Genomic DNA, 26,530 nt, shown 5'->3' with positions numbered 1-26,530 from the left:
AAATATAAAAGATACATGGAACACTTAATAAGGCAACTTAGATAAAAGAAATGTAGCCTCCAAGATTTTGGACACTTAAACCACAAATAATTTCTTTTTGATATCATACCGGTGGTCCAGGTATAAAAATAGTCTCAGAGACTCCATGTTCCTCTCGTCTCCCTGGTGGACCAGGAGGACCGGATAAACCTATTTCTCCCTGAAGAAAAAAAGAAACAGGAAATTATATGATATGATATTTAGTGAGACTAAAACAGAAAAGATGCCAATCAGCTTTGGTGATGCAACAGGTGAGAAGTGCAAATGCGGTACAGATTTTGATGCTTATGCTTGTTGTTTGTATCATATTGTCAGTTTCCAGTCATGTTCAATAGCAGGAAGTACTTAGGCAGATCTAGTTTATTACTTTGTGTTTGCCTGGCTCAAGCATATGCTGCAAGTGTTATTATAGGTTCTTATGGCAGATGTTTTTTGAGCCCATGGTTCCTCACCTTTTGTCCTTTCTCACCAATAAATGTCAGCTTGTCACCCTAAAAAAAGGACGGGTAAGACAGACACTGGTCACTTCAGTGAGTCTAGACTCAAAAGTTATCATATATTCAATAGATTTGAAATGAGTGAAAGGGTTACCGGCTCTCCCTTTTGGCCATGTTCACCAGACCTTCCCTTCAAAGAACAATTGCATGGTGTGAGATTCTGGAGCAGGTTCACTGGTGTTGGTTAATTGTGCTTTAGGTTAAACTACTTTTTAACTTTAGACTTACAGGAGGTCCTATTGGTCCAGGTGGGCCGACTGGCCCTTGTTGTCCAGGATATCCTTGTTGTCCCTAAAAAAGAAAAGAAAATCAGACAAAGTTTGGAAACAATGGAACATGTTAGAATATAAAACAGAATATAAAAGTTATCAATAGTAAATGCGTATTTTCAACATGAACACAAAGTAGTGCATTAAAATCATTACGGGTGAACCGGGTGGTCCGGGCAAGCCCCTGTCTCCTTTCTGAGGGATGGGTACTCCAATAACACCACCTGGATCTCCCTATGAGAGTGTAATAGGAGCATACACAACTTTCACTAAAACATTTTCATGTCAATAACTAATGAACTATACTACTTAAGAATTCATTATTCTGAAAACATAATTCATTATTAGTGATGTCTTTTATCATATTACCACCGTTTTATAAAAGCAATATGCACTGGAGAATGTACGTTCTATTGATTTTACCATTGTTTTGGTTGTTTTAGGCGTTCTTCTTAACTCACGTTAAGCTTCTTTCCTATTTTCAACCAGCTTTATATTGTGACAATGTCAGTAGCATAGTTCAGTTATTAATGTGCACTCTTACTCCATGTTACCCATACCCAGATGCATTTGTGCTTCATAGACAGCAAACTTTAATTAAAAGCCAAATAGTGAATTACCACTTTAAGAACACCCCATCTTTATGGTAAAATCATATATGGCCGTTCTTGACTTAATGCTTTATTATGCAAAACTAAGTTATAATGTATTCCATTTTCCATGATCATATTACCTCAATTTTACAGTCTCTGCACTGGCTACCTATTAAGTTCTGTATCAGTTACGGTCAATGGTTTAGCTTCTGCGTACCTAACTAGTCTTCTACCACGTTACAATCCATCACGCTCCCTAAGGTCACAAAACGCTGGTCTTTTGGTCGTTCCTAGGATAGTAAAGTCCACTAAAGGAGGTAGAGCTTTCTCACATTTGGCTCCCAAACTCTGGAATAGCCTTCCTGATAATGTTCGGGGTTCAGACACACTCTCTCTGTTTAAATCTAGATTAAAAACGCATCTCTTTTGCCAAGCATTCAAATAATGCATCTCTTAAATTGTGACTGTAGTTGCATCTGATCAAATGCACATTCTTATTCTTTAGCTTGGGTTAAACAAATTAATTTTACTTTGTTGGAACGGCAGCTACGCTAATGATGTCTCTATTTTGTTTCTATATTTAACTAAGATTTACACAAGCTCCAGTCTGGATCCAGAACACCTGAGAAGAGATGATGCTGATCCTCAGAGGACCTCAGATGATGCGAACCCTGAATCAACAAACTGAACTAACAATTATTGCTACAAGTGTGACTGCATCATATAATAATTGCTGTTAATAATGTTCATCGTCTGTATACACTTTTCTGAAAAATCCTATCATATGCACACAAACTGACAGGCACCACTAATAAACTACTACTAAATATTGTAGAAACATAATTTTCTGTAGTTGCTTTGTATTGATTTGTATTGTAAAAAGCACTATAAAATAAACTTTAATTAAATTGATTTGAATTGAATACCTTTACTCCCCTCAAACCGGGAAAACCCTGAGTAAGAAAAAAAAAAACATTTGTTAAGTCAGGAATCTTTTGTTGGACTGGATTAACAACATACAGTGATTTTTAACACATAATGTAAAATGTAAATTTTTATCTAAAGGTACAATACATAAGCACTGATACACATTTGAAATATTAGAGGCATATATGATATAAAACTACTCATACCGGTGGTCCCTGCACTCCCGGAACACCTGGAATTCCGTGAAAACCCCGCTCCCCCTGCAAAACACAAAATAAAAACCTCTATTCAATCCCACCTCGGATTTTCTGAATAATTAAGACAATTAAAGTAGAGGCTTATCCCTTCATGCTCACTTTGCATTTTAAGGATAAAAAAATGCAGATGTCTCATAAAAACAACAAACATGGTGTACCTTTGTTCCATTGCAGCCTGGGATTCCTTGAGGTCCAGGTGCACCTTCTAGACCTGGAAGACCCTGTAGAAAAGCAAAACAATCGCAGAAACACATAGAGATGCAGAGAGTTTATGTTTCTCCTAAAATTCATTAGTGATGATCAACTTTGTTTGAACAGAAGTTTAACTTACAGGAATACCTGGGTGTCCTGGGAAACCAGCCACACCTGGTGGGCCCTACAAAAAAATTAAATAAAAATAAATAAATAAATAAAATACCCTCTATAATATATAATATTGTAAAAGTAATATACAGTGTCATAGTGTTGCTACTGTAAAATTAATTACAGTTAATTATTTGTATTTTTTATTTGCCTTACAGAAAATGACTATATTATAACATTATCAATTTAGCATATGATATTTATGGACACTTACTCTGTTTCCTTTCTGTCCTGGAGCTCCTGGCTCCCCTGTATCTCCCTGGGAGAAAACATAAAAACATATTGAAAAAATATTGCAATTCATGTTTACTTGTGCCCATTTGCATTTGATAACTACATTAGTTAATTTGGTGGTTATTTACCTTTATTAAATTGGTCACCATTTGTAAAACCTAGGGTGACCATATTGAGCCGTAAAAAAAAAAAAAAAAAAAGAAAACTAAGAGGCAAACTGTTATAACGGTAAAAACCCAAATCCTTCTATCATAATTTTAGCTTACAAATTCAGTCCTTTGGCTAATTTGTTACAGTTTGCTGAAGTAATGTGTGCTTCTAAAAATAGGCTAATTCTTCACTGAATTAGCATTTTTGTTTGGGTATGTAGATTGTACCTGAAGCTGTACAGTGCATTTCACATAGGTCTTACAGAAACTGTGTGAGCGACGCTATTTCATTACGGTGAACTGGCCAAATTCTGAGACACACTCATGCTCCCAGTGTGAATACTGCTGTCATCTGTTACTACGAGTGATATGTAATAATCAAGTGTAACGCTTGTGTGAAAACATATGGTCACCCTATAAAACCTAAAGCAAAGCCAGTTGAGATCCTCTAGTATGTAGGACATACACACACTCAAAAAAAGGGATATTTTGAGAAGCAAATCAGTACAGTACTTTACCCTTAGTCCCATTGACCCTGAGGGGCCCTCAGGCCCTGGCAATCCAGGAAATCCTACAAGCCCCATCAAACCAGGGAGCCCAACCTCACCCTAATAAGAATGAACAAAAGATTTAAAGTGAATTAGTGCTATCCACCTTTTCTTAATAAAGCAACATTTTCCACATAGTACCGTACATTTCATATGCATCCCACATCCACAGGACAGAGCGTATGCTGTTAACATAATCGCACCACTAGATGGTGCAACAGATCCTTCTTTGTCAGTTTAGTGCTCTGACATTAGGAAATGCATACAATATAGGCAACAACTTCTAAGGAATTTACCCCCAATTTCTAGGCATTATTTATCAATGAATCAGTTTTATGAGTGAGTTAATGCGAGTAAAGGTGTCTGACAGAAATAATAGCTATAAAGGAGCAAGCAGAGGAAAACAAACTCACCTTCGCCCCTTTAACACCACTGCAGTCACATCCACCACATGAAGACCCCGAGCATCCACCCTGCAAGCAGTAAGCCAATGTCAGGTTCCAAACTGAACCATTAGGAGGCAGTAAACACATAATATTGGCATCAGCAAGAGGTTTATACAGTAGATTAGATGCCTTTCAAGGACAAGAGCTTTGGACCAAATTATAGTAGACGCAAGGGTATCATCAGACCAGTAAATTAAAGCTGGAATAATAATAATGATCTGGAAATAACATGACAAAATAATATATGCACATCATTATTATTATTATTATTATTATTATTATTATTATTATTATTATTATTATTATTATTTTAAATGTTAATTTGGTCTTTTTGTGGTGTCCCTAGGAAAAATAACTTTTTTTTTTTTTTTGCTTTAAACATGCACCAAACCACCAGAGCGAATAACACAGTTAAAGTGAAGTAATAGTGGTCTTGTGCATAGTAGTATAGGGGCCTAATGGTTAGAGAGTCGGACTTGTAACCCAAAGGTCGTGAGTTTGAATCTGAGGTGAGATCCTCGAGCAAGGCACAGAACCCCCAACTGCTCCCTGGGAACTGCAGCAAAAAATGTTTGCTCACTGCTCTGGGTGTGTGTTCATGGTGTGTATGTGTGTTTGATCACTACTCACTTCTATGTGTGTGCACTTGGGTGGGTTAATTTGAGAGCACAAATTCCAAACATGGGACACTTGGCTACTCATGTCTTGATTAATTCCTGCCACAGTGCAGTGTTGGGAAACAACTAACATTTCCAATGCTAAATTTTCAGCAGCTGAAAAGTAGTTCAATTGCTTTCAAAACAGTGTAGCTTTTCCAGAAGCAATCTACTTTTTCCCAACAATTATTGGTCTGAGTGGCGCAACCAAAAGCCACTTTACACTATAAACTTGCACACGCAACTTCTCTTCTGAACGAGCAGAAGTAAACAAACAAAAACCCTTATTAGCTTTCTTTCCAATGTAATGCTGGAAAGTCCAATTCATTCTGGTGAACTGCTTTGTTAGAAGTGCTCCTCTCTTTTATAATCAACAGTCTGCTTCATTCTACTGAATTGGTTTGTCCTAAACTATTCTCCTAAGCTACTATTGGTTAGCTTGGAGGGTTCCTGTAAACAAATTAATAAAATATTTAAGATTCAGTTTAATTGTTCTGTTATTTTACAGTTAACTGTGTAAATATAAGTTAAAAGGATGCAAAAATGGTCAAGTCAAGCTTTCTGTTTTACAGGTATACAGGAGACAGCTAATAGTTCCTAATCATTTACGCCAAAGAGAGAGGGCCCATATTTTTTGTTTGTATGGTCCCCCGTGAATCTTAGCAATTAGGACTGATGTATAAAATGGTCATACCACACACAATATATACTGCACACTTATATACAGTACATGCATATGTTACCATGAAAAAAACAAACAGATTGTTTGGTCTATCCTGAAAAATGACAGATCCCATTCAAAGAGTGGCATCAGGCCAAGAATCGAACAGACCTGTTCACCTGTTATGACTTAAATACAGGCCTCTAAAGTCCCACTAGATGGACAGCTGGTCTAAACATGGTACTGGATCTTGGGAACCCATTTCTTCCATCCACACATCCCTCTATCACTGCAGATTTTCTCTCATTCACGTTAGGGGCAGGCAGTCAAATGTCTGCACATCTGGAGAATCAGGTCTGGCAAGCACTAGCGCCAGCTGCTGGGGTCGGCTTGAGACCGCGCTGCCCCCACCCATGAGCCCTCCTAAAGGCCTAACTGAATCAGCATGTGTGTGCGGAGGACCTTGAGAATCACTGCTTTCGGTCTCAAATATCGCCTGTTGTGTAACCTGCTCTGGCCATTTCTACAAAAGCCTGACACCCCTGGAGTGTAATTTCCGTATGTGAACAGACAGATCTGACAATCCATAATGCAATCTCAGAGCCACAGAGAAGCTTACAAAAGTGTACCTTTTCTGCAAGGGAACTGGATGTCTTGTACGGAACCCACCCACAAAATACACACACTTGCACACAATCACGCCTGATTTAGAACTGTTTAACATAGTGCTGACCTACATCTGAACAGTCAGTCGGCCCAGTAAAACAATATGCACTTTCCTGTTACACTTTTTCAACATTATTAAATAGGTTACTTTGAAAATTAGGTCATTGAAACATAAACCTTTTTGACTGTCGCCAACAGTTAAAATAGTACGGCAATGCAATTATATGTGATAATTTGACCATATTGTACTAAATAATTTTATTTTGTACATTTTAATTGCAAAAAAGTTAGTTTAGAAATTTCACTTTTGTGTACAATACTGTTATTGCACAATTTCTCTGTCATTATATTATATTATATTATATTATATTATATTATATTATATTATATTATATTATATTATATTATATTATATTATATTCCTTTTTTTAGCAAGGTGAGAAAACAAGTAGATTAATATCAGTCCAATTTCTAAATGTTTACAGAAACACTTTCTTTTTAAAAAAGTTTAATAAGAAAAAATACATTTATTCAGCAAGGGTGCATCAAACTGATCAATAAAGAGTGACAATAAAGACAATAAAGACAATTATAATGTTACAAAAGATTTGTATTACAAACAAATATTGTTCCATTGAAATTTCTATCAATCACATAATCCTGACAAATATCTATTTCCCTTGCAGCAAATCAGCATATTAGAAGGTTTCTGAAGGATCATGTGGCACTGAAGACTGGAGTAATGATGCTAAAAATTCAGCTTTGCATCAAAGGAATAAATTACATCTTTAAATATATTTAAAAAGGGAACAGTTATTTTAAATATTTGACTATAATACTGTTTTTACTGTATATTAGATTAAATAACTGAATCCTTTGCATGCACAAAAGAGCATAGATTTTGTATGTCCAGCTAGTGTTTCTAGAAGATAAACTTGAGTTTTGTATTCATGGAAAGTGAAACTAATTAATTCATGTTGTTAGAAACCACCAGCAGATCTCTGAAGACCAAAGTCAGATGAGTTGAGGATCAGACATCCCAGTTTCTCCAACACATGATCAGTCAGATCCCACCGCTGCCGATATACAAGAGTATTGTGGTCTCTGTACATGTGTATATATTGCTTTATCGTTCAAATGTATGTTTTAGCACACAGAGATCCTGCGATGACTATCGCCCAGTTCAGTCCACAGAGTAGGCCCAATCCCAATTCTATTTTATACCCCTTCCCCTTCTCCTAGAAAATATTCCCCTAAGGATTGGGACACCACTACAATGCCTTCACACGTCATCATTCGTCGTCTAGCTCTTACAATACACACATATACTGGTGTGCATTAGAGCCTTTAATTGTCGTTCTGTATTAATGAGCTGCTTACTGACACACACACATATCGGAAACACGCAGCTCACACATCCAGGAAAAAATAAACTTGTCAACACTGCCCCACTACTTTTATTAAATACATACAGAATCGCTACATTATATTTTCCAGCGTCGAGAGGACACAATCGCTGTTTTTAAGTAAACTCACTCTAAAAAGATAAACGCATAGATGCGAATACACGAAACTTCCATTTATCTTTCTCTCTCTCTCTCGTTCTCTCTCGAATAGGCAATATTTGAGAAAATGGTTTAGCGATTTCTAATTATTGGGGGGATTAGCCCCCATCAATGTCTACGGCAGTTATCGCCCTGATCAGACATATGCTGTGGCACTATCATACAATCTGTAATGATATGACGTTAGCAAATATTAGCGATTTTTTGCAGACATTTTTTTGAGTAACATGAGCATTAATATGAATTCACAATTGAATGCAACATAAAACAAATAATTACTTTTCGTTAAAATCTTTATTTATGCCCAAAAAGCTTACATTTATGTGTCTTCTTGTTCGCTGTAGCAGCCATGTTGCCGAGATAATTCATACCCCTTCGTTTGAAGTGTGGTCCCGAAAAATCTTCGTTTGAAGGGCTATCTGGCCCTTCCCCTTACCCCTACCCCTCCAACCAAAAGAGAATGGAGACACCCCTACTTCTTCACGTGAACACCAAACAGAGGTAGGGGAAAGAGTTAGGGCTCATGGATAGAATTGGGATTGGGCCTTAATCTGAAGCCTGGATCAGCACAACATTTTCCTTGTCGGGGCAGTCTTGCATTCCAACAAAGTCAAACATGACATGAGCAGAAAAATAGCAAAAGCAGACAAGAGTGCTGATAAAACTCTTAACAAGTCATGCTTTTTATAGACATGGAAAATGTGAGTGCTTGCAAGTCGCTGCTTTCAAAGGCATTATCGTGAGATTCTGTGTTTGGCCCGTGATACACAAACCAGCTCTCTTCTGGTTTTGTCTAGGGTCTCTATGCACTGCTCTCAGAACAAACAATCCCTAAAGTGAGACAACAGGCATGAAAACACAAAGACACAACCTGTCCTCAACTTTACCTTTCTGTTTGTCTAAAGTACATATAAACGAGATATTTGACACCGTCAGTTGTGAAAGAAGGCCGTTACACAAACCCTAATGTACTATAGTTTCTTTGGCTTTTAGAATTAATTTGCTATTATTTTGGATGAAACGACTTTGATAATTGGTTTTTAGGCTTCAACAAATTGTATAGGTCAAACTGGATAAAATATATTTGATGACCTTAAACGTGTATAAAGATCTGGAACAGACATTTATAAAAAAAAAATAAAAAAAAAAAGTCTGAAGACATCTTCTGACTGTTATTGTAAATCAAGCAGATTTTAAAAGCTGAAGAAGTTGTGGGATGTACACATGCAATTAAAAACGGCAGGGAGGGTGTTTTAGGAGGGAGCATTTAGAGGCCACCTCTCAGTATTTTAACTTGATGAGTGCAGATAACAAGAGCAGGGAGTGTAAAACAGTCAAAAAGATTGTGAAATGAAGCCCCTAAATCCCTGAGGTACAAACAGTTTGGGTGGGTTCTGTTGGTTTGGCTTGCTTCCTTGTGTGTTCCATGTGAGAAGCCGGTACAAACTTTCTTTTGCTTTACCCCTTAACTGTCACCCCCCATTTTTAAAATAGGCATGAAAGTGCACTATCAAAACTTTAATTGTTGTAATTTATGAACACTTTGGAATACAGACCTAAGAAAATCAGCAAATTATTGCAAAAGTGGTTTAAAAAATTGTAAAAGAATCAAAAAGTTATAGAAGTTTACATTTACTGTAAAGACAATACACTATATTAATTATATTTTATATATAGTACATATTTTACATAACAGGTTTTACTCTAAAATTGGTATAAAATTAAAGCCTTATGTCGAAATAAGTTATGCTCCAAATTTGAAGTTGATATGAAAAAAAGAGGTTTTAGTTAGGGAATTATACTACAAACGCCATTTAATCTTTGTATGCATTTTTCTGTCAAAAATGTCTAAGATTTCTCTGTAAATATTACATCTATCTCAAAATAACCAACAAACATGGAATCCTGAGACTTTTCCAATAATATATTTTTTTTTTTTGTCAAGATTATAAAAAGGTTTATTTCAAAAAGACTATATTGCATTTTGTAATATTAACACTGCCCAGGGAGAGGAAACTGTCAAAAGTACCATTTCCATGGTAATGCAATGTCTGATTTCAAGGGCTTAACCAGTGCGGAAGACAGATGTAATGTATAATGAATGTAAGACGGAGAAAGAGAGAAGCAGCTTGTGTCATATGTTAGGCTGGCCTTTCTCTTTGTTGCAATTCTGTTTGGTGCCACTAGAGACCCCATGATTGAAACCCTTGCATGGAAATGTTGATCTGAAGTGGACAAGCGGACAGTTGTGTAGAGCATGAGAGAGCTTTCTCGAAGATTGCCTGATTACCTAGATTCCTTATTGGGTGGGTCATTTAACTAAAGAGAATCCGAGTTGTTGTTGTTGTTTATGCTTTCTGAAGCAACAACAACTTGAACAAAAGCTTTCCTGTTGGTGCCCTGCCAAATGTAACATTCAGTCCCTTTGCCGCTCATATCTGTAAAGCTTAGGCGTGCTTTTTTCCTTTAGAGATAGAAACACACTGAGAGAAACACTGCAATAAAAGTGCTAACCTTTCATATATTAAATAAACTGACATTTGCAATAGGATTTGAGAATGTCTGGTCTTTATTTCTCTCACACCATAACAGGGCTGCAAAATCAGGCTAACAGCATGACATTCCTGTCAGCAGCCCTCTGATTATAGTCGCCATATGAAGGCCATTAAGATAATGTTACCACAATAAATAAGGCTCTGCTAAAGATGTCTTCAGCAAGTCAAAGCTAAGTGCAACATATTAGGTTTAAGATGTAAACTGAGGCTGTGAAACATCCGAACTGCCCATAAACGTAACAGTCAGAGTTTACTGTGAGAAACTAGGCCATGCTCCTAATATGGAGAAGCAGGACTGAGGCGACCATCAAGCACATCCATTATGAGAAGTAAATTAGGCTGGAATGATGTTTCATCGCCTTTAGCCCTATTCGGACGGGACTAGTTTTACAGGGGGTCGTTAGAGAAATCTGCGTTTCACAGACGTACTTGGTGATTTTAATCCCGTCCGAATCTGCCACGTCTGCCACGTCAGAAATGCTCTGAGAAAACTAATCCCGTCCGAATGCGAATGTCTGTGATTGCCGGTGATATTTTATTTCAAAACGCGGTTCCTTGTGTGTTTTGGCCAACGTGAATTACCGTAGATGCTCTACCGCGCGGATGTTTCATATATTTGCTTAGCGGCAAATAGATATTAATAAAAAAATAATACAAATAATAAAATCAAGAGCAAGATCGCGTAAACTGTTAATACTGGCTATTGTAATATCAGCATCAGGTAAGATTACTCACGTTCATTTATGTACTCAGTTACATAATGTTTTAACTACATTTAATAAAAAATAAAAAATAAAAAAAAGAAGGAAAACAAGTTAAACTAAAGGAACTGCACATTAATATGGTTTTGTTATACTAGCCATTTAGTATTTATTGTGTAATAATACTAAGGCAGTCATTCTGAATGAATGCAATGCACGCATACAGAGCGCGTGATCTCTGTGACGCCCAGATGCACAAATCAGACCCTCCCACCTCTGTAATAAACACGGAGATGTTAGTCCCGTCCGAATTGGTACATGAAAATCACAGACGTCAGGTGATAAGAATCGAAACTCAAACGTAGTTTAGAAAACTAGTCCCGTCCGAATAGTGCTTTTGATTTAAAGAAGAAATTTGGGTGGTTTGTGTCTGTCAGTGCTTTTCAATTCATATACATTGGTTCTAGTTCAATTCTACATTTGAGTTTCATGTAAATTCAATACTAAAAAACTTTTTCAGAGGCCCAGACTATGCAGAAATGCGCAATTTGATGCAGTTGCTGATATTTATGTTGCCAAAAGTAAGATGGAATTCTGACAGCTTGTAATGTAAATCAGAAATATTACTAACAGCATAACATTTTCTTAAAAAACAGGAAAATGTAAAAGTAAAAAGAATCATGTGGGCCGCAACCTGAAAGGAGACATTTTTTACAATTATGATAAAAGGCCTTTTACTTGAAATAAAAATAAATAAATAAGTGATCAATAAGATGACAGAGGGCATAGTGCAAAACAAGTTTTCAAGCAAAGTTTTAATAATGTTGATAATTTAGAGGCCTTAGCAATCTGCCTATCGAACAACGGCATGCACAGACCTCTGGAGGGTAATAATACAATACTGTTTCCTCACAGTAGCTGCCAGTGAGGAAAGGTCTCTCCAGCAAGGAGAATAGAAGGAAATCTGGTGATTCAGCTTTGGGATCATCCCATTTGACGTGACATTCAGCCAAGTATGGTGACCCATATTCAGAATTGGTGCTCTGCATTTAACCCCATCCAAAGTGCACACACAGCCAGAGGAGTGGCCAGCCATTGATGCTGCGGCACCCGGGGAACAGTTTTGGGGTTCAGTGCCTTGCTCAAGGGCACCTCAGTCGTGGTATTGTGAGCCCAAGACTAGAACCCACAGCCCTAGGGTTAGGAGTCAAACTCTCTAACCACTAGTCCACGACTTCCCCGTCATTTTTGGATGAAATCGCTACTCCTTATTTGTGGCATTGTTATAATGCTGCTAACTAACATCTGTGCACTGCTGTACTGTAATCCACTCCTTGCACTAAAGCAGCCCAGTCAGAAAGAACATTTCTCACAGTCGCTCACATTAAACACGCAAACACCGCCATTCAATGTCCCACTGTTTCCACATGTACACATTGACACGCCATAGGCTAAGCATTCCTCCATCAGATGGTCCAAAGGCATTGTCATACACACGCCTGGAATCTCGACGAGGAGACTGGAAATGACCTCATCAGTCAACAATGACAAAATGCCCCATTGTGTGTTTGTGGACATGGTTTATACTGAACTGATGAATGAATCATACTACTGTTTCGTCTTCATAATTCAAATGAAGTCACAATGGAAAAATCATAATCATAGAAAAAAGTTGACAGCTACGATTAGATTTAAAAGGACATGCAACACCATATATAGTTGCTCAGATAACTGGCATGATGTGAAATGTAGTGGTCTGATGCGGTCTCTACAAATGTGATACTGACCTCACTACAACCACAGACCACATATATGAATATAACAATGACGTGCTCTCTCCATGAGACGCGGAAATTTCAGCAAAGGATAAATGGATTTGCAGCTCTAAAAATCGCTTGCAGTAGCTCTGCTACTAAATTTATTTCAAAATTGCAATCCATATACAACTATGATCAGCTGTTCCTTCATCTTGGCTGAGCTTTCAACGTTGTTACGGGAAAGGATGAAGCTGATTGGTGAGTTCTTGACACATGACCCGCGGTGAGCTTGCGGCATTCTGAAAAGTTAAGATGTTAATACATTTTGCTGTATCTAAAACCTACCGAACCGAACCGAACCGAATCAAACCGTGACATCAGTGTATTTTATCGAACCGAACCATGAATTTTGTGAACCGTTACACCCCATATATATATATATATATAAAATAATAATAATAATAATAATAATGTAACCTTGAACACTGAACATGGTAATTTATTTGCAATGTGTGTTATAATAAAATAACTAAATAATAAATGAATAAATAAATAATAAATGTAATAGTTAGATAAATTACAGGAGGGATTCGTGGCAAACTTTCACTTCTTAAAACACTCCACATGTTCTGCAGCAGTTAGCATTTGGCTCACTCAGTGGTGACAAGAATTATAATTATATCTGTTCATATTTCTTCACTTCACTGTTTTCACATGACTCCAGTCAGACGAAAGCATTGAGACAGTGACCTAAGTGACGTTGTGTTTTCTGTCAGGACTCTTTTGTAGTTCATCCTGTGCGAAGTAAACCATTAGTCTGAAGATTGCAGATTAAACCACCACATCACAACTCTGGACACACACAGCAGTGCGTGACTCCCTATTAACTTATGGCAGAGTTATTTCAATATTATTTATACTATTATAGTATTTATTAATATTTTGAATTAACTTTTTAATATATATTTTTTGTTTGCTTTAATTGTAGATTATTTTTGTCTCTTTTTTACGGAAGTTCTAAGCAGCCATGCTTAATATGTTTTTTTCCTTTTTGTTTTCTCGTTATAACAACTTAATTTTCTTGTTATCTCGACATGAGTTTCACAAACGCATTCTGTTTCGTAAAATAACTGCTTATCAAAACCAAGGTTGACGTCACTGTATTCTGTTTGCACCTATATCTTTATTTGTGCTTCTTTTAGGCACATGCTTAGGTAGTTAGGTAGAGATGTTCTGTTTATCTACAGTAGGACGGAATTTAATGATAGGCTATTTGTGATGTGCTTCTTTTTCTTATTATTAACCATAGTGATGAGAAATGTGATGTATATGTAAAATGCATAGGCTAATTTAATTCAGTTTTGTTCTATAATGTTGTAATCGTTTTTTTCTGCACACACACATACACTACATGTACACATGAATGCTCTTTTCAAACAGAAGCTTGTAACGCACATGATATCTGCCACAGCATATAATGACTACTAAAAATGACAAATTATATATAATTTTATTATTTCAAATAAATGGAAAATTAAAAGGGAGTTTAATCCAAGCAGCTCAAGATCTTAAATCTAGTTCTGCGTCCTTCTGAAGTGTTCGCGGTGTTGCCATTTAAACATGTTCATTACAAAAACAAAACGTTCATTGTACTGTCTCTGGAAAAATCAACAGTGATTGATCAGCCTTTATTTACTGTCTGTACAGTATTGTAGACGTTATTATCTAGGCGAAGCAAAATTAGCTGAAATATAGGCTACAGTAAGAGCGCCTGCATGGTCCATCAGATGCGTCAAAGTTGAGTTCCTTACTATAGCAAGAGTAAAACTGTCATGTCGTTATAACGAGAAAAATAAGTCGTTATAACAAGAAAATGACTTTCGTTATGTCGAGATAACGAGAAAATTAAGTCGTTATAACGAGAAAACAAAAAGGAAAAAAATTATAATGCATGGACCTTTAGAACTTTTCTGGGGAGATTTCTTTTTTTATTTCATTTTTAGTTTTAGTAGTTTTAGTATCTGTGTTATTTCAGTTAACAGGCAACATCTCATTCATTTCATTGGTTGTTTCAGGCAACATTTTTCTATATTCGAATATTTGAAAATATTTCAGTCTTAGTTTCAGTTAACAACAGTAACACTGACTCATATTTGAACTTAAAATTGTAACATAGCCAGAAAAATCAGTCAGAAAAGAGAAAATCAGAGAGAGACAGAGCTCTTAATACTGAACGCTTAATGCCAAAAATAGTACTTAGAAATCTCAATAGACCAAGCCATTACTTGAAAAAACATGACTTTAAGCCCAACAATATCAAGTTCCAGCCTAGTCAGATTTTCAGCTGTCACCTGACCTCTGAAGGGCAACGTCCAGCGAGGGATCTATTTATCTGACATCTACAGGTTAACCTGTCAGGTTAACCATGTCCTTTACAGCTCTGATGTTGACTTCCTTCAGCAGTTTGGATTTATGTGCTTATAAGACTTCGGCTTTGTAAAAAATCTAGTGCACAATTTTATGTACTCCAGATGCAAAGGCTGTTTGCATGTATCTTTCATTTTATTCCAGTCACGTAATTTATTGCAACAAGCTCATATAATATAATATAATATAATATAATATAATATAATATAATATAATATAATATAATATAATATAATATAATATAATATAATATAATATAATATAATATAATATTCTTGTGGCTCAGTAGAGCATTGTGTTAGCAGAGCAAAATGTCATGGGTTCAATTCCCAGGAAACAAACATACTGGTAAAAAAAATAAAAAATAAATACACACACATTATATATATATATATATATATATATATATATATATATATATATATATATATATATATATATATATATATATATATATATATATATATATATATATATATATATATAAGCATATAAGCATGTCTTCATTATGTTAGTAAGAATTAAAGTTAAGTTGGTTAGTAATGCCAGGGTCATTGGTTTAATTCCCATGGACGCTACACACACACACACACACACACACATACACATACACACACACACACACACACACACAAGATTAAAATTGTGCACCTTAATGGCACTGAATGTTGATTTGCAATATACATGTCAGTTCTGCTGAATGATATATTGCTGCTTTTTGCACATTGTCCCGTGAGTGGCAATAAAAGCTTGTTCAGTTTCTACCGAAAAAGAAGAACATGAATCTAGCAACATTTTACTTACCCTTTTTGTTAAATGCATTATGCCAGTTCAGCAATAAAACACTGTCAAAGAAGCTAACTGTAATCATACGTTGTGTGAAACAGCAATAAAAGTGGTTGTGGTTTTACTGCTTCTATAGTGTTAATTTCAGCTAGAAACTGCAGTGAATTCTACTGAATGTATCGGTATGTTTTTCCAAAAATGTAGGTAGATGTGTGTTGTTGTTTATGTTTTTTTCAAAAGCCCCTTGTTGGATATCAGATATCCTTTGTGTCTTCGTGGAACCGTTCAGTGAAGCACAACTCCCTCTCACAGCCTCCTCAGTCTCATGTTGTGTGGCCAGCGATCTGTGCAGGAGGCCAGCCAGGCCCCCAGAAAGGAAGGAACTCCCACACTAATGTTTCAGCCGTGGAGGGGCTTCCCTGCCTTAAGAGGATGGATTTGTTTTTCTTTTTTGTCTACAAGCTTTCAAACAATGACTAATACTAGTCTAGTCGCAAATACAGCTACACACTCATGCACGTAAGGGCAGACAATCAGATTCTGCTTGTTTGAAGTGTCGAGGTTTAACTAAAGCCACATGATGCACAATGAGCTAGTTGAATTTGCCAGTGAGATAACTTTCAAGACTTCACTTCCGCACACACTGATTGAACTATATTCATGTACTGTAAAGCTCATGCATAGCTCACATTATTACTTCAGCTAAACAAGATGCAAATAGATACACATTTAAGTCTGTTTGCATGCAAAATAGAGACTGATAAAAAGGAGAAAGTCCAAAAAAGGATATGCATAAAGATTATACATAGATCCAAATTAGATAATATATTTAGCATTTGTGTTTGAACTGGATTGGATTTTTTTTTTAAAGTTACTATTATGCTGTTTATTTTTGATGCTTTGATAAAACTCCCCCACAGATCTGTATAGGGCCAGTTAAAGGGACAAGTGCAGATTTCCCCCCAAAAGATGTTCACTCAAAAAAGAAAATTCTGTCGTTACCTCACCCACGTCATTCCACTTCCCTGTGACCTTCTAAAGAATATTAAAAGAGGATATTAAAAGAAGATAAAACGCAATGTCTGTTTTCTTTCCATACAATGGAAGTCAGTGGGAAAACGTTCAAAAACAACTCTACATGACCACAATTTCATCTGTTTCATGCTTCCTTCTATCAACAGATACTGTGTCTGTTATAAACATGAGCTAAAGTAGACATGACCTTGTGTTTATAATGAAACTACAAGCATATGATCATGCTAATTCCTGCTAATCCAATAATCTAAGTCATACGAATGCTTGGAGGTGCTCCATTTTTTTTGGTACAACTCAAAGAGATGGCAGTAAACGTAATCTAATTAATTGTACAAAACATTTTCCTTGCTCTTGTGGGAAAGTTCAAGACTTTTGGAGATCCCATTGGAACACGAGCACAGGTCAGACTCTAAAACAGAAGTAAATGCCTGAAACGTGAGAGGAGAGAAAGGTAGTGGACAGGGAGCACAAAGCTAAGAAAAGACAAGCACTCCGCTCTGTTTAATCTGGCTATAATAAACCCTGTAAAGATGCTCGAAATAGAATTGTGGTTCTAAACAGGGATGAAAAAGATTCTTCACTGAATAAGAAGGGCATCTAAAGGACAGAGTGGAGGCAGAGAAAAATTACAGTTTTCTGGGCTGGCAAACAATTAAAATATTTAATTGTTTAATCTCATAATGTAAGGTAATGAACTGAAAATTAAATTCGATATATTCTACATTCTATAATCAAACAACATCAAAACCTGCCATAAGTACAAACATACAAATGCACACCTGCAATAATTTGATAATAGAGCAACTTCATATTTCATGGAGATGAGCTAGGATTAATTTAAGTGTTAATGTCACGATCATTACATGGAGTGCCCATGAACTTTTGTAGAGGGCACTTCAATCAGGACTATTCCACACTCACCACCAGATGTCACTCGGACTCTAGCACCTCTTATCTGTTGCACCACACCCTAACTACATTTCCCATTAGTCTCTGCATCACAATCACCCTGCCACACCTGCACATCATTCCTCAATCAATCTCCTTGCCACACCTGCACCTCATTTACACACACATATAAGCAGCACACTCACTGCGAAGTCTTGTTTAGCCAGTCTGACATTTCCGAGCGTTTTCCTTGTGTTTCCCTTCTGTACCTGACCTTGGATTGTTTTTACCGACTCTGATTCTCTGCTGCCTGCCCCCGACATCTGCTTGTTCCTGTTATCGATTCTGATTATCCCCACATACCTGACGCCGTTACTGATCATTGCCTATCTGACCATTCTCATTAAAAGTTCTCATTACAGAAGACTTCGCAGTGAGTGAGAGTGAGTGTGCTGCTTATATGTGTGTGTAAATGAGGTGCAGGTGTGGCAAGGAGATTGATTGAGGAATGATGTGCAGGTGTGGCAGGGTGATTGTGATGCAGAAACTAATGGGAAATGTAGTTAGGGTGTGGTGCAACAGATAAGAGGTGCTAGAGTCCGAGTGACATCTGGTGGTGAGTGTGGAATAGTCCTGATTGAAGTGCCCTCTACAAAAGTTCATGGGCACTCCATGTAATGATCGTGACAGTTAAATTAAAGGCCACTTAAGTGTACACTTTCTTAACACACTGAAGCAGTCTGCACTTTTAAACAATTCAGCAGCGGTGATTATTTTCAATCAGCTCTAAATGTTCTGATCAGTTTTATAAATCACAGAACAGAATGAAGTGGTTTAAATATCAAACTGAACAAATGCTTTAAGAAGTTAACTGTAACAGCCCATCGTTTTTAGACGAGACAGTGGCATGCAAGAAGAGTCTGTGGGCCATGAGAGGCGTTTGTTTGTTTCTCTTTTTCTACAGGTAAAGCAGTGAACTAAAGTTAAGAATACAATGACTCGTTATTGTAATGCCATTACTTTCTTTCAGATCATACGTAAGCTTACAATAACCTTAGATTGTTTTATAAACAGGAAATCTCTACACGTGATGTCCTGAACAGATCAGGAAGGACTGGGATGGAACAGCAGGTCAGTTGCTCTGCTCTATATTTAGGGCTGGATGTGCAACAAAGTGCATAAGTGCATCAAACAAAGTGCATCAGTTACATGACATTATTATATTAGTCAAAATAAATATTCAAGATATATTGGACTTTTGTGTGTGAAAAAGTAAACATTTTAAAAAGATGAATATGTCACGGGCTGTCCAGTAAAAAAGCAAGAAAATAATTTTAATAAATCCACTAGGATAACAGAACAAACAAATGGGCACAATTTAATAGCGGACAATGAACTGAGGAAAACACAGGGCTTAAATACACTGGAAATGTAATCAAGATGAAAACAGAACAGGTGCGGTGCCAATTAACAACGAAGGGAACAAACTAGGGAACTAATGCAGGGGAACAGAAATAGAGAGAAAACTAAACCAAAATTGAGCAAAACATAAACAAGACATGTTATAAGAAATAAATTGTTTTAAAGAAAAACATAAATAAATAAACAAACAAAATAAGTAGTAAATGCCTACATTCCATCATTACTGTGTATTAAGCCATTAAGTCTCTTAAAATATTAGATAATTTTAAATATTTATGACAAGCCAAAATAAGTAGTGAAATGTCATAAGGTGCATCTCCACAGAAATCATCATTATTTTTATGAATTTACATTTCCTTATAATATATATTGTAGGGCTTGTTAAGTGGAGTGGAGATATTCATTTTCTAAGCAATTAAACTTACATTTTCACTTTATGGGATATAAAAATAAAATAAAAATCTCCATCTGAAATGAACACTAGTGACAATAAAACACACATTTTCAAAAATTATCAATACAAGGGCAGATTCTCGATTAATAAAGATTTATTTTTGTGCAGTTTCTTGCACAACAGCATTTTATGGCCTCAAAATGCTTCTCCCATAATGTTTATTGTTTGCGTCACATAACAAGCTCCATTGCACACAAACTTTCTAGCAATATGCACCAGACATTTTATTTCCGAACTGTAATAAAACATCTGTTTCAGTTCAAACTGAATGCCTTTTTAACAGCACTGACTCAGCAACGTAATATCATTTTGGAGAAATGTAGCCACATGCTTTTCCAATAAGCCTGGGTTGGACTTGGAATGGACTATTTTGACTTTGGCCAGTAAGAAGAATTATCAACCACAACTCACATTTTGTAAAAATAGGGTTCATGAGAAAATTATGGCATTTTAGTGGAATGTTAATACTGTACGAACGTATATGAATGTTTTACAAGTTAATCCATCAACACTGTAAACAAACGTTCCATGCAGCAATACAATAGGTGGAGCGAGCAATTACAGCAATAAAGACCAGATTAAAAAGGGAAAGTAGACCCCCAGAGGAAATGACCTCTGTTTATCTGACCTCATGTTTATTGTTTTGTACCATCCATGTTTATTTATTGCTATCAGTTCCTTGAATCATGCTGGAGTAGCGGGCACTGTGCTTTGTCAGCGGGGATTTTTGTGCAGATATAGTGAGATTATTGTCACAACAATTAAAATCTCTTCTGAAATACCACACACAGAAACATGACAGTGTAAAAAATCATTGCGTAAAACCCAGAAAAAAAAAGACATCCACAGGTCCATGCAGGTCCACCCATCATGGTCATGCAGTATGGCTTCAATGCGAAAATGGGCATGATCTCGCCCCTACTGGTCCATTGAATAACAAAGGGATCAAACAGCATTTGAAACACTGCATTCAGAGCGCTGGATAGAGTAGCTGTCACTGACAATAGTTTCATCTGTTCTCCAAAAAATTGCACAGAAGCTTGTGGGGCCCACTTATAAATGCTCAGGATGAAAGGTGAGGTGAGGTTAGAGATTGTTCAGAAACTTCTGTGTCTCTCTGTTTCTTGGAATCACATGAATTTGGAATGATTGTAGTCATAAACTGTATTTTATTTGCCTTTGGTGGTTCTTTCTGCCTGCAGCCTGTTCATCTGACCTTTAACAGTGATGACAACATGACATTCTTCCTAATAAAGTTTGCTCTCTGCAAACACTCCTGACCAGAGCTGGCATGAATTTTGGGCAAACGTGGTTCAAGTGGTACTGTGAAAGGCCTAAATAGCATGCTTGCATCTAAATCATGATTCACCAACAACCATCTGTGCTAATGTACAGTATACCTAGGAGAAAGTGCATGGTTTATGTTGTGGCAAACCTACAGTACAGAGATAAAGCTAGTGCAAACAGTCAACCTAGATATCCACCAATCATAGCTTATCTGACACTAGGTAACTGTAAACCTTTTTAATCACAGAAAATAGTGATTTTAATCATTTGTGTGGATGTTTTTGAAGTAAATATTACTGTCTACATATACAATGGTGTCTAAATCTCTGAGGCCCATAGTGAGATTGGAAAACATGCAGTTTCGTGTGAAATTCACTGCAGTTTCCAGCTGAAATGAACACATGTGGCAGTAAAGCACCAACATCTTATTACTTTTTACCACTGTGCTCATGTTCTTCACCGAGCCTGAGCTGGAAAATGCTTCTGGTTGGACTTTTTATATAATACACTTTGGAAATGGAAATTTGAGTAAAAAGTTTAATTGAAAGCGTTTTTTCCCGCCAGATTTAGAAAAGTTATATATATATAAGTTTAATAAACAAATCCAGATTTATTTAGGCCTATTTATTTATTTATATTTTCATGTGGTCTCAGACTTTTAGACCTTATTTTACATTAAATAAAGTTCTCAAAGAACTTTTAAGGTTTTTTTTTTTTTTTTTGCTTTTAGGAGAACTATTCCTTTAAATCGAACTTGATTTCGGTTAGGGTCTGGTTAAACAGCTGCATTGTGACATTCAAGGGTCTTAGGAGGGAAAGAGACAATGCATAAAATGGCCAGACAATGTTAGAGAGTCTGCTGAAAATGTTGATTCTTAATGACAAATGTAACAAGCTGCTCACTCCCACTATCTTTTTCTATGATTTATGACCTGGAGTGAAGATGGTCCTGACCAGTCCAAACTTTTTACTCAATGTTTTGAAATCCACAAAGACAGCTGCATAAACAAACCACCCAGAACAACACAGACTCCTTCCAGTTCCGATGATTTGGATACATGGAGAGAAACGGAAGGACCAATCTTTCAAAAACAGAGGCCATCAGATCAGACAGAGGTAAGCTACACTTCTATTAGAGCACTTGAGACAATATTAGAACTACTTGGCAATTAAACTTTCAGGGCTCATTCATGACTTTCTCTTTTTTTTATGGTGGAAATTGGTAGCTTTGGTAGTGCAACATTAAAGCTAATTAAACTTAATTATACATGTATGTTATATTTTGCTTTTACTGATTGATTGATTGATTGATTGATTGATTGATTGATTGATTGATTGATTGATTGATTGATTGATGGATTGATTGATTGATTGATTGATTGATTGCTCCTTCCCTTTTGTGTAGGTCTGGTCACATCTAATTGTGCCTTGACCATCAAGTGTATCTGGACAGTCAGTACTGGTGCCAATTTTTTATATAACAGATTAATAATAATGAATGATGACATGTTTTTAATACTATTAACACAGACATCCTCTCTGAGACATCCTCCGTTCCTCTTTGATTGACAGGGCGGATGGCTCCTTCATGTATTATTGGCCAGGAAGGCTGGCTGAGTCCCAGTTTCTGAGACCACTAACCCACATTCCTGCAGAGAGAGCCTGATATCTGGGACTCCCTATGTGACTGTTCACGCTCGTCCAAGTATGAGGCAATCAATAGCAGTGTGAAACAGACAGGATTTCCTACAGCAAAAGAAAACACATGCAGTTTTGAGGGCACACAGATTCAGTGAAAAATTTCCAAGCTCACAGGGTACATTCCAGTTGCCTGGTAGTGCCATGTGGAGCAGGCTTCACAGAGTATTTATCCATCTTGGGAGTGGCTCCTAGATAGTTGTGTGTGAGTATAAATCAATGCCATAGTTATAACCACTTCACACATTTTCTGGGAATTGAACCCATGACCTTTTCATTGCTTGTGATATACTTAACTATTTGAGCTAAAGAAGCACTGCTCTTGTCTTTTTCTCATCATGCTCTGGCAGCAAATTTAATAAGTATTAACAAACTACAGCACTACTTCCATTAATCCATAGCAAGTCATCACATATCTTTCTCTCTGTGTGGTATTAATGCACCACTGAGATAATCTTAGAAGTGAAGACTTGACGTAATGCCAAAACTTGCTGCACTCTGTGTCCAGCAAATCAATAGGTTAAGGGCAAAAGGACGGTGTTTCCCCAGACCACCCAGAAAATAATACCCTTACAGTCCATTACAAAACTGCATTTTACAAGTTGTGTGTGTGTGCGGTCAGATTGTTGAACTGCACTTTGAGGAGTATAACATTTCACTTTATACTTCACTGCCATAAAATCATGGTCAGTTGTAATAAAATGTACATTCATCAAACAGCACATTACTGAGATGATTTTATACTCAACTATTATGAAACAATGATGACCATAATAACAAACTGGTTTCACCTGATCACCTCTGTGGTTTCCCCATTTGCCTCTTACAATCTAGTTAAGCAGGGTTCATGAAATGTAAGGGCAAGGCCTTCATCGGATGAAGATCTATCACTAAGGACTCAAGCCAAGTGGGGCCTGTGTCCAAGGCCCTGTGAACTTAAGCAATGGCCTTCTGAAAGTTTCAGAGTTCTTTAGCTGCTTCTTAAATCAAAGGGTAACAATATTTGAAAGGATGCATATAATATTAGAATCAATTAGTGTGAATTGTGTTTGTTATTTGAGGGCTATTTCAAAATTCTCAGTCAACTGAGAAATTTTAAGAGTTTTTCATTCATGAATGCCAAGCACCAAGCAGCATAATTGGAAAAGTTTCATAAAGGTAATGAAAATTATTCCCACAAGAGTTGTGACAACTTTTGACCAAAGAAATTCCATTATTTTCCTATTTCTATTAATGGACACAATATCTTTTTTTTTGTTTTGCAATTTCTGGAGCAACCATAGTTATAATTTGCAATATATATATACATACATTTTTATTTGAGATTTTAATTTACATTTATGCATTTAGACACTTTTATCCAAAGCAACTTACAGTGCATTCAGGCTTTGCATTTGCATGTATGTGTGTTACCTGTGAAATGAATCCACAATGTATCACAATGCTCTACCACAGAGTCACGAGTGGGGAGGCCAGACTTACATGACTTGTCCAGGCCTGTAAATTACATGTAAAAAAATCCATGACTTGGAAGCCTTGAATTTAGGCAATTCTACAATCACTACAAACTTTTTGTTGACAGTCCAAACAACAGTTTGTAGAGAATTACATGCATATAAAATACTGAGTACCCTATTAAAAAGTGTTTATTGGGGCAGATTGGCTGGCAAAGCAAGCACATGTAAGTGCTTCATGAGACTATAGGTTATTTTCTACAGAGATGAAAGCAAAAAAAACCTCAGAAATATTGAGGGTAAGGGTAAAAGAACAGGGATTCAGCAAGATAAACAGTTGCAACTGTTGCTTCCTCTGCACAGGCATTCCATCCACCCTCTCTCGGGAGATGCTGGAACAGTCTAATCTGGCGTAGGCGGGGCAGTGTGTAAACCTAGTGAGGTCCGACATGTTTTTCCCTCCAATTGGACCTTTTCCATCCTCCTTCTCCCCACTCACTCTCTCTCTCACACCCATCACTACATGTGCAGTTTCCAAAAATAAGACAACCCACACACATGAAACTTTCATGGGCTTGGCGGTCTTGAGAGATATACACAACACGAGTCACTTGAGGAATTTCTTTCATCAGAGGGTGTGATAACACTGATTACAGTACACAAATGGTTGTCTATTCACTTTATAAAATACATAAGGATGATGTGTGTATGTAAAGACAGCAAAAATTTAGTTAAATTATTCTTAAGACCTGGATATACTTCATTTTCTGCCCTTTCTAGCACACAGTTGAGCATGTAAGCCTTTCAGAGTACAGTTCACTGACTGTGAGCATGGATGTACGCATCCAACACATGTGCACTTTTTAGTGGACCTTTGTTTTTTGAGTGCTACATGGACACATAATTGGGCTACATGCAGATGGTGTGCATGGAACTCAGCACACTGTGCTGCTGATGAAAATTACAGTATGTCATACAGTATGGACTATCCATGAGCCAGACCATAACACGAAGTGTAAATCTAATGTGCATAATCGGATCAAATTCGAAAACAATGTCACTGATCAAGAGCAATGCAACGAAATGTAAATAGGACATCTGAGTTGTTATTGGTGCACACTGTGGTTTTGGCCTTGGGGTGTGATTTTGGTTGTGGATAACTTAGGTTTACTGATTTCACCTTAATTTATGTACTTTGTCTGTTTCTGCACTGCATTCAAGTGGATAATCTATTCTGTGCTACCATCCTAATGAAGTGAATCAATTAAAGGAAGTGTGCTAGGGCCAATAATCTGATATGAACTTTATGAGAGTCAAAATTGAAAACAAGCTTTGAAAGACATATTCAACGGAAACTTATCACTAATCACCAGGAATCACTGCCCTTCCCTTAATGTACAAATATAGACGAAGAAGAAGGTTTTCTGAATGAATAAACTGGGGATGTAGGCTATTTCTGTGCCACTGATATAGACAGACGTACATAGATATTATAAACAAATATTTGTTTGTTAGGGATATCATTCATCCTTCTATTTGCAAGAAACTGTCGAAAGAGTGACATTCCGATCTTTGGTCATCATAAACTAATTTTTGACAAATATTTAGAGATCTCTCAAGAGAGAAAACAAACACATGATTTATGCTGGGCCACACATACTATACAACTGATGCTGCAAAGATTTAGAGAGGATTTGGAAAGGATTCTTTTCAGTCCATTTCACCTAACAGTCTATGCCAATTTACTGCATTCTTTTCTTTCCTTTACAGGATTATCATGACCTTTCCAGTCGTTTGTAATTATAAAGGTTTACAGACAGACAGACAGACAGACAGACATACAGACAGACAGACAGACAGATAGATAGATAGATAGATAGATAGATAGATAGATAGACAGATAGACAGATAGATAGATAGATAGATAGATAGATAGATAGATAGATAGATAGATAGATAGATAGATAGATCGCGAAGAAGTGCTGAGAGAACATAAAGTCTGTTTTTATTCATGCCGGAGAACAATCTGGAGTATATACACTCACCTAAAGGATTATTAGGAACACCATACTAATACTGTGCTTGACCCCCTTTCGCCTTCAGAACTGCCTTAATTCTGCCATTGATTCAACAAGGTGCTGAAAGCATTCTTTAGAAATGTTGGCCCATATTGATAGGATAGCATCTTGCAGTTGA

General features: G+C 36.6%; 1 protein-coding gene across 1 annotated transcript in view; it reads right to left on the bottom strand.

The window, feature by feature from the left end:
• Positions 1-26,530, bottom strand: part of LOC113053639 (collagen alpha-1(IV) chain-like) — a 48,263-nt gene that overhangs the window by 19,346 nt on the left and 2,387 nt on the right. Inside the window, exons 2-13 of the mRNA XM_026218814.1 lie at positions 4,290-4,349; positions 3,847-3,936; positions 3,160-3,204; positions 2,914-2,958; positions 2,741-2,803; positions 2,532-2,585; positions 2,325-2,351; positions 962-1,039; positions 765-827; positions 631-666; positions 492-530; positions 110-199 (exon numbers count right to left, since the gene is read on the bottom strand). Coding sequence (XP_026074599.1) covers positions 110-199; positions 492-530; positions 631-666; positions 765-827; positions 962-1,039; positions 2,325-2,351; positions 2,532-2,585; positions 2,741-2,803; positions 2,914-2,958; positions 3,160-3,204; positions 3,847-3,936; positions 4,290-4,349 — 690 coding nt within the window. The remainder of the gene's footprint in view (positions 1-109; positions 200-491; positions 531-630; positions 667-764; positions 828-961; positions 1,040-2,324; positions 2,352-2,531; positions 2,586-2,740; positions 2,804-2,913; positions 2,959-3,159; positions 3,205-3,846; positions 3,937-4,289; positions 4,350-26,530) is intronic.

Source organism: Carassius auratus, chromosome 34 (genome assembly GCF_003368295.1).
Source record: "Carassius auratus strain Wakin chromosome 34, ASM336829v1, whole genome shotgun sequence".
NCBI lineage: Eukaryota > Metazoa > Chordata > Actinopteri > Cypriniformes > Cyprinidae > Carassius > Carassius auratus.
Note: the sequence above shows the minus strand (reverse complement) of the source record. Positions and strands in the feature narration are given on the sequence as shown.